Raw genomic sequence first — 10,679 nt, 5'->3', positions numbered from 1 at the left:
ACAAAGAATGTTTATAGGTAGTCAAACAGTGGCCAAACTAGGAGAGCCGTGGGAGAATTAACAATAAGAACAGTTACTTTCCTTATCGCCCAGGCACTAGGAGATGGCTTTGACCGACTGTCCGGTGACTGTTACGGCTCACGCAGAAGGTCACAGATGTATAATGGTTTGGAGTTTTCCAGTGAATCTAGGTACATTTGTGTAAAAGATGTACAAAGGGGCAAAGAGCAGCTACACATAAGAGCGAGAAAATGCAGTTTGTGGAGAATATATAAAGGAAGGGGGGAACCTGAGGGTTGGATGGGGGCGTAAAGGAAGGAATAAAACCACAGTTTCACATGCAATTCAAATATATCACAAACAGATATTCAAGTAAACATTCAAGTGAGCAGAACAAATATCACTGTACAGTTCTGGATGTTCATTCTACATGGGCCAAATTTCAAAGAATAATCTCTTAGTATAGCAATATAGTGCATTAACCAAGTTTATTATAAGTGGACCTAGTGTGCACCATTCCAAGCAGCAGGGTAGGACATATTTTGTTTTTAAGGACATTTACTTTTCACTCAATATCAAGAGCAGATTTGTAGCAGTGGTAATGAATTGTAAGCAGATAACGGTGCCATATAAGCCATTATCAATAATCGATCTAAAGTGGTGCGTTACAACTTAAAGGACACCTGGTATGCCAAGGAACACATCTAGTATATTGATATTCCTGTAGTACCAACATATCCTCATACTCCACAGAATGGAATATTTAAAGGGACACTCCACTGGCCACATACAAATATTTTAAAAAAATCACTATTTTAATAGATATACCCCCAATGAAAACATGCATGTAGTTAAAATTATACATTTTCCCATTGGGGTTATATATAAAAGCAGTTTGTAAAAGCTGCAGATCTTTTGGGAAGTCTGAGATTGGACAGCCACAAAATCTGGAGGGGGTTAAATGCACCTTCAGATCTCCCATGAGGTCCGCCTAACCCAGGAAGGGACTGAGATAATAAAATGCACCTTCAGATCTCCTGTGAGGTCCGCCTAACCCAAGAAGGGACTGAGATAATAAAATGCACCTTCAGATCTCCTGTGAGGTCCGCCTAACCCAAGAAGGGACTGAGATAATAAAATGCACCTTCAGATCTCCTGTGAGGTCAGCCTAACCCAGGAAGGGACTGAGATAATAAAATGCACCTTCAGATCTCCTGTGAGGTCAGCCTAACCCAGGAAGGGACTGAGATAATAAAATGCACCTTCAGATCTCCTGTGAGGTCCGCCTAACCCAGGAAGGGACTGAGATAATAAAATGCACCTTCAGATCTCCTGTGAGGTCCGCCTAACCCAGGAAGGGACTGAGATAATAAAATGCACCTTCAGATCTCCTGTGAGGTCCGCCTAACCCAGGAAGGGACTGAGATAATAAAATGCACCTTCAGATCTCCTGTGAGGTCCGCCTAACCCAGGAAGGGACTGAGATAATAAAATGCACCTTCAGATCTCCTGTGAGGTCCGCCTAACCCAGGAAGGGACTGAGATAATAAAATGCACCTTCAGATCTCCTGTGAGGTCAGCCTAACCCAGGAAGGGACTGAGATAATAAAATGCACCTTCAGATCTCCCATGAGGTCCACCTAACCCAGGAATCTGAAAGTGCATTTAACCCTGTCCAGACTTTGTGGCTGTCAAATCACAGACTTCCCAATGCAGCTCAATGAGAAGTAGTTGCAATTATCTGCCTCTTGGGTTTATCTCCATTGAGCTAAACAAACCAGGAAGTAACAATATGTTTTTGTAAAACTAAACTGATTGAAGTGCTTGGAGTGTCCCTTTAATGTGGTTATACATGAAATCGCCACATTGAGGTCTGACATTCGGTAGATATTGTTTGCGTTGAACTGTGAAAATACTTTTTAGAAGGTATGGAAAGACATCCACTGCTTCGGCTAACAAGGAAGGGTTTTTATTTTCCTTTAACCTGCTCCATCATTCGTACAGAAGTAAAAAAATAGAGATACAATTTAAATATATAAATAAGGCGTTCACTGTCACACTGCCCATTGCCAGAAGACATCATGGTGGAGAAAGTGATCTTCAGGGAAGTGTATCATTAAAACAATGCATTTGCAGTCTTTTTTACCTGAATTGTGTAGTTCGAATCTACACCTACTAGCATCCGAACGTTTGGTGGACAGCCAATGTACTTTAACATGCAATTCCTGCTGATAGCATGAGCATGCTAAATCAATGCTTTAAAAATAGGCCTCGATTTAGTAAGCTTTCCAAATGATCCAATCATGTTCGGAAAACTGTACAAATGTATCTACAAAAATTCCCATTGACTTCCCATTGACTAATGGTGACTTCCGTAGATAATTTAGTAGTGAATCATTTGGAAATATTAAATCAAGGCCATCATTTGGTAAGCTGCCCAAATGGAAAGCGGGCCAAGGTAAGTTTAAAAAAAAAATCTGTCTGGGTTTAATAAAGTCAATGCAGAAGGCACTGAACACTTACTAGCCAACCTTGTGGTACTTCAAAGTGGACTAGCGAAAGTTAGTTTGAGCAGGTTTGTCCAAATACATTTCCTGATTCTGAATCATTCTACCTGTGGTTAACCTGTACAGGTAAGATCAGCTCGGAGATTCAGGAATTATTTGTTCCATTATCAACTAAAAGGAATTTTATTCGGATGAGTTCCACATTTTTTAATGAGTGTAGCTCATACCAACGCTTTCTGTCAGATGAAAAATCTTATCAGAGATAGATATTAGCTTATCCCTATCGATAAACACAAATAATGACTTCACCAACAGGGTGAAGACTAAAGTGAGATTTGTTGGGAATTCATTTCACATTTAAGGCCACAATAGCCAAATTATCTTCAATTCTCGGATTTGCTTCTTAAATTTGAAATACTCACTAAATTCCTGGCAATTCTCACTTTAGTGAAAAGCTCTGCAACTACAACGCAAAATATAGATCATAAAAACGAATGGAAACCAGAAAATCAGATCTAAATATATACATCTATCTTATTCCGCCCCTAATAATGGAAATAATCGGATCTTCACAGAGGAGACTCGCTGATTGCACCTACAACCTGGGGTGCTTCCGAGCCAGCAGTGGGAGAGTTGTAGAATGAATTGGTTTGGTTCTCTCGGTGCTCTCTGAGAAAGGGTGGAATAGAAGAGGATTTAACGTGTAAAATCCGTGTGTCCATTACTTCACAATCAATTTGCATCATCACCTCGAAGTCTTGCCCATTGATCACGTTATCTGCAGGAAGAAAACAGAGCTTAGAACTGTACTGATTATGCGGTAAAATCCAGCAGTGACTTTATCTAACCGGATAAAAACATGCAACATGGTCGACGTGATATCGGTCATTGTATGGGCACCTGAATAAAATGAATATCTCGTAATATCGTACTGGATATTTGGACTTATTTTGACCACCAGAGTTGACTGCACCTACAAGTTACCCTCCCATCATGGCATACCATGTGCAAATTTAGACATTCATGGCTATTTCACAGGAAATCTTCTTTTCACTCAAACATTTTATCGCCGATTTCTACTGATGTTAGTGCTAGGTTTTAAAAGTATAGGGTCGAAATAGAGATGTGCCCTCGTTGAGACAGATGTGTTTGACTTTCCTTCCTGGAACAGAAAAGCCATCTGATGAAACAACTCCACCGTTACACTTGAAACTATTTTAATAAGTTTACCACCAACTTCTGTCAAAGTTAGCATGGATATTTTATATACATTTTACACATATTGCATTTTTACTTTTGAATTTATTCATATGAAAGTGTCCCCACTCCTCACTCCCTTTTTATTCAGCTGTAACCCCCAGTACATCCATGATATATATACCACACACCATAACCAGCTGTGAATGCGGACTTACCTGATGAATTCTGACAATGGAGGTAGGCATTTTTCTTCTTACAATGTGGGGAGCAGTTAAAGGCATATGATAAAGCAGTCAAGATTTTGACATAATTATCCCAATAATTCTAAACCTAACCTTAAATGTCATTAAAGAGGCTTTAACTAATCATAAAAGATTGCAGACTCTCTTCCTAACATTGTATCGGGACACCAGGAGGGCAGAGTAATCACATAGTTTAGCTTGTCAGTCCAGGTATTGAGTGCCGGGGTTTGCAGACTCCCATACGATAACCATTACCAGGAGGTTAAATGAAAAGCCTGTCAACACGCACAACGATCTACCGATAGTTATGTAATTCACAGGAAGCTGGAAGCTTTAGACTTTGAAAATTCCATACACCACATGTCATTCCTCAACACGCAAAGTGCACAAATGTACAATCCAAGGAACATTTCCTGTTCCCCACAGATGTCAACCAATGCAACCAAAACATATTCTTCGAAAACAAAACAAAAAAGAAGGATCCTGGTAGTGAATGCACTGTATGCATTGCTTAGCACGAGCCCAGGACACAGATCACAATATAGAACAGTTTAGGTTTTAACAGATAATTAAAACATTTGTAGATCAATATAAATCTGTGACACACTGTGCACTCTGTTACAGCACAACTATAACCACTCCAAGTAACCGTTCTAAACTTACACAGCATTAAACTGGCCTACTTAAAAAAGGGGAAACATTTTATATTTTTCAGGATTACAACCTCAGCTCATAAAGACATCTTTATATACTCCTGGTTTTATTATCTCAGTCCCTTCCTGGGTTAGGCGGACCTCACAGGAGATCTGAAGGTGCATTTTATTATCTCCGTCCCTCCCTGGGTTAGGCGGACCTCACAGGAGATCTGAAGGTGCATTTTATTATCTCAGTCCCTTCCTGGGTTAGGCGGACCTCACAGGAGATCTGAAGGTGCATTTTATTATCTCAGTCCGTTCTATGGTTAGGCTGACCTCACAGGAGATCTGAAGGTGCATTTTATTATCTCAGTCCCTTCCTGGGTTAGGCGGACCTAACAGGAGATCTGAAGGTGCATTTTATTATCTCAGTCCCTTCCTGGGTTAGGCGGACCTCACAGGAGATCTGAAGGTGCATTTTATTTTCTCAGTCCCTTGTTTGGTTAGGCTGACCTCACAGGAGATCTGAAGGTGCATTTTATTATCTCAGTCCCTTCCTGGGTTAGGCGGACCTAAGAGGAGATCTGAAGGTGCATTTTATTATCTCAGTCCCTTCCTGGGTTAGGCGGACCTCACAGGAGATCTGAAGGTGCATTTTATTTTCTCAGTCCCTTGTTTGGTTAGGCTGACCTCACAGGAGATCTGAAGGTGCATTTTTAATCTCAGTCCCTTCCTGGGTTAGGCGGACCTCACAGGAGATCTGAAGGTGCATTTTATTATCTCAGTCCGTTCTTTGGTTAGGCTGACCTCACAGGAGATCTGAAGGTGCATTTTATTATCTCAGTCCCTTCCTGGGTTAGGCGGACCTAACAGGAGATCTGAAGGTGCATTTTATTATCTCAGTCCCTTCCTGGGTTAGGCGGACCTCACAGGAGATCTGAAGGTGCATTTTATTTTCTCAGTCCCTTGTTTGGTTAGGCTGACCTCACAGGAGATCTGAAGGTGCATTTTATTATCTCAGTCCCTTCCTGGGTTAGGCGGACCTCACAGGAGATCTGAAGGTGCATTTTATTATCTCAGTCCCTTCCTGGGTTAGGCTGACCTCACAGGAGATCTGAAGGTGCATTTTATTATCTCAGTCCCTTCCTGGGTTAGGCGGACCACACAGGAGATCTGAAGGTGCATTTTATTATCTCAGTCCCTTCCTGGGTTAGGCAGACCTCACAGGAGATCTGAAGGTGCATTTTATTATCTCAGTCCCTTCCTGGGTTAAGCGGACCTCACAGGAGATCTGAAGGTGCATTTTATTATCTCAGTCCCTTCCTGGGTTAGGCGGACCTCACAGGAGATCTGAAGGTGCATTTTATTATCTCAGTCCGTTCTTTGGTTAGGCTGACCTCACAGGAGATCTGAAGGTGCATTTTATTATCTCAGTCCCTTCCTGGGTTAGGCTGACCTCACAGGAGATCTGAAGGTGCATTTTATTATCTCAGTCCGTCCTGGGTTAGGCTGACCTCACAGGAGATCTGAAGGTGCATTTTATTATTTCAGTCCCTTTCTGGGTTAGGCGGACCTCACAGGAGATCTGAAGGTGCATTTTATTATCTCAGTCCCTTCCTGGGTTAGGCGGACCTCACAGGAGATCTGAAGGTGCATTTTATTATCTCAGTCCCTTCCTGGGTTAGGCGGACCTCACAGGAGATCTGAAGGTGCATTTTATTATCTCAGTCCCTTCCTGGGTTAGGCAGACCTCACAGGAGATCTGAAGGTGCATTTTATTATCTCAGTCCCTTCCTGGGTTAGGCGGACCTCACAGGAGATCTGAAGGTGCATTTTATTATCTCAGTCCCTTCCTGGGTTAGGCTGACCTCACAGGAGATCTGAAGGTGCATTTTATTATCTCAGTCCGTTCTTTGGTTAGGCTGACCTCACAGGAGATCTGAAGGTGCATTTTATTATCTCAGTCCCTTCCTGGGTTAGGCTGACCTCACAGGAGATCTGAAGGTGCATTTTATTATCTCAGTCCCTCCCTGGGTTAGGCGGACCTCACAGGAGATCTGAAGGTGCATTTTATTATCTCAGTCCCTTTCTGGGTTAGGCGGACCTCACAGGAGATCTGAAGGTGCATTTTATTATCTCAGTCCCTTCTTGGGTTAGGCTGACCTCACAGGAGATCTGAAGGTGCATTTTATTATCTCAGTCCCTTCCTGGGTTAGGCGGACCTCACAGGAGATCTGAAGGTGCATTTTATTATCTCAGTCCCTTCCTGGGTTAGGCTGACCTCACAGGAGATCTGAAGGTGCATTTTATTATCTCAGTCCCTCCCTGGGTTAGGCTGACCTCACAGGAGATCTGAAGGTGCATTTTCCATATATAATCTAGATGTAAAGTCCTGCAGCCTTAACAATGCACAGTATGCCAAAGCACAGTGAGGGGAGGATGGACTGTATAAATACCATACACATCTGACTGGACCATATGATCCAGCTTGCCCAGGATGTATAATGTCAGTGCAATAGAAATTCAATATTGCGGCAAACACTCTACAGATTAAGTTATGATTTCTGGCCCCTGTAAAATGCTACATACTTTTTATCACTCGGTATCCAGCACATCTGGAACCCTAGGGACCCTAGGGAAGAATAGTTTGGCTGGGTGACAGAACATTTACAGAAGCATTTACAAGAGTGACTTAAACGTGAAATGTCAACGTGACAACAGATGACAGAATTAAAGCATTCATTCATATATACACCCCTTACTGTCTGATAGCACACTATATATACACCCCTTACTGTCTGATAGCACACTATATATACACCCCTTACTGTCTGATAGCACACTATATATACACCCCTTACTGTCTGATAGCACACTATATATACACCCCTTACTGTCTGATAGCACACTATATATACACCTCTTACTGTCTGATAGCACACTATATATTCACCCCTTACTGTCTGATAGCACACTATATATACACCCCTTACTGTCTGATAGCACACTATATATACACCCCTTACTGTCTGATAGCACACTATATATACACCCCTTACTGTCTGATAGCACACTATATATACACCCCTTACTGTCTGATAGCACACTATATATACACCCCTTACTGTCTGATAGCACACTATATATACACCCCTTACTGTCTGATAGCACACTATATATACACCCCTTACTGTCTGATAGCACACTATATATACACCCCTTACTGTCTGATAGCACACTATATATACACCGCTTACTGTCTGATAGCACACTATATATACACCCCTTACTGTCTGATAGCACACTATATATACACCCCTTACTGTCTGATAGCACACTATATATACACCCCTTACTGTCTGATAGCACACTATATATACACCCCTTACTGTCTGATAGCACACTATATATACACCCCTTACTGTCTGATAGCACACTATATATACACCCCTTACTGTCTGATAGCACACTATATATACACCCCTTACTGTCTGATAGCACACTATATATACACCCCTTACTGTCTGATAGCACACTATACATACACCCCTTACTGTCTGATAGCACACTATACATACACCCCTTACTGTCTGATAGCACACTATATATACACCCCTTACTGTCTGATAGCACACTATATATACACCTCTTACTGTCTGATAGCACACTATATATACACCCCTTACTGTCTGATAGCACACTATATATACACCCCTTACTGTCTGATAGCACACTATATATACACCCCTTACTGTCTGATAGCACACTATATATACACCCCTTACTGTCTGATAGCACACTATATATACACCCCTTACTGTCTGATAGCACACTATATATACACCGCTTACTGTCTGATAGCACACTATATATACACCCCTTACTGTCTGATAGCACACTATATATACACCCCTTACTGTCTGATAGCACACTATGTATACACCCCTTACTGTCTGATAGCACACTATATATACACCGCTTACTGTCTGATAGCACACTATATATACACCCCTTACTGTCTGATAGCACACTATATATACACCCCTTACTGTCTGATAGCACACTATGTATACACCCCTTACTGTCTGATAGCACACTATGTATACACCCCTTACTGTCTGATAGCACACTATATATACACCCCTTACTGTCTGATAGCACACTATATATACACCCCTTACTGTCTGATAGCACACTATATATACACCCCTTACTGTCTGATAGCACACTATATATACACCCCTTACTGTCTGATAGCACACTATATATACACCCCTTACTGTCTGATAGCACACTATATATACACCCCTTACTGTCTGATAGCACACTATATATACACCCCTTACTGTCTGATAGCACACTATATATACACCCCTTACTGTCTGATAGCACACTATATATACACCCCTTACTGTCTGATAGCACACTATATATACACCCCTTACTGTCTGATAGCACACTATATATACACCCCTTACTGTCTGATAGCACACTATATATACACCCCTTACTGTCTGATAGCACACTATATATACACCCCTTACTGTCTGATAGCACACTATATATACACCCCTTACTGTCTGATAGCACACTATATATACACCCCTTACTGTCTGATAGCACACTATATATACACCCCTTACTGTCTGATAGCACACTATATATACACCCCTTACTGTCTGATAGCACACTATATATACACCCCTTACTGTCTGATAGCACACTATATATACACCCCTTACTGTCTGATAGCACACTATATATACACCCCTTACTGTCTGATAGCACACTATATATACACCCCTTACTGTCTGATAGCACACTATATATACACCCCTTACTGTCTGATAGCACACTATATATACACCCCTTACTGTCTGATAGCACACTATATATACACCCCTTACTGTCTGATAGCACACTATATATACACCCCTTACTGTCTGATAGCACACTATATATACACCCCTTACTGTCTGATAGCACACTATATATACACCCCTTACTGTCTGATAGCACACTATATATACACCCCTTACTGTCTGATAGCACACTATATATACACCCCTTACTGTCTGATAGCACACTATATATACACCCCTTACTGTCTGATAGCACACTATATATACACCCCTTACTGTCTGATAGCACACTATATATACACCCCTTACTGTCTGATAGCACACTATATATACACCCCTTACTGTCTGATAGCACACTATATATACACCCCTTACTGTCTGATAGCACACTATATATACACCCCTTACTGTCTGATAGCACACTATATATACACCCCTTACTGCCTGATAGCACACTATATATACACCCCTTACTGTCTGATAGCACACTATATATACACCCCTTACTGTCTGATAGCACACTATATATACACCCCTTACTGTCTGATAGCACACTATATATACACCGCTTACTGTCTGATAGCACACTATATATACACCGCTTACTGTCTGATAGCACACTATATATACACCGCTTACTGTCTGATAGCACACTATATATACACCCCTTACTGTCTGATAGCACACTATATATACACCCCTTACTGTCTGATAGCACACTATATATACACCCCTTACTGTCTGATAGCACACTATATATACACCCCTTACTGTCTGATAGCACACTATATATACACCCCATACTGTCTGATAGCACACTATATATACACCCCTTACTGTCTGATAGCACACTATATATACACCCCTTACTGTCTGATAGCACACTATATATACACCCCTTACTGTCTGATAGCACACTATATATACACCCCTTACTGTCTGATAGCACACTATATATACACCCCTTACTGTCTGATAGCACACTATATATACACCGCTTACTGTCTGATAGCACACTATATATACATCCCTTACTGTCTGATAGCACACTATATATACACCCCTTACTGTCTGATAGCACACTATATATACACCCCTTACTGTCTGATAGCACACTATATATACACCCCTTACTGTCTGATAGCACACTATATATACACCCCTTACTGTCTGATAGCACACTATATATACACCCCTTACTGTCTGATAGCACACTATATATACACCCCTTAC

At 41.3% G+C, this 10,679-nt stretch overlaps 1 protein-coding gene across 1 annotated transcript in view; it reads right to left on the bottom strand.

The window, feature by feature from the left end:
- Positions 1–1,510: 1,510 nt before the first annotated feature.
- ATF6 (activating transcription factor 6) overlaps positions 1,511–10,679 on the bottom strand; it is a 101,174-nt gene continuing 92,005 nt past the window's right edge. The window contains exon 16 of the mRNA XM_063427124.1: positions 1,511–3,285. Within this exon, the coding sequence (XP_063283194.1) occupies positions 3,077–3,285 (209 nt within the window). The 3' untranslated portion in view covers positions 1,511–3,076. The remainder of the gene's footprint in view (positions 3,286–10,679) is intronic.

This window comes from Pelobates fuscus, chromosome 7 (assembly GCF_036172605.1).
Source record: "Pelobates fuscus isolate aPelFus1 chromosome 7, aPelFus1.pri, whole genome shotgun sequence".
NCBI lineage: Eukaryota > Metazoa > Chordata > Amphibia > Anura > Pelobatidae > Pelobates > Pelobates fuscus.
Note: the sequence above shows the minus strand (reverse complement) of the source record. Positions and strands in the feature narration are given on the sequence as shown.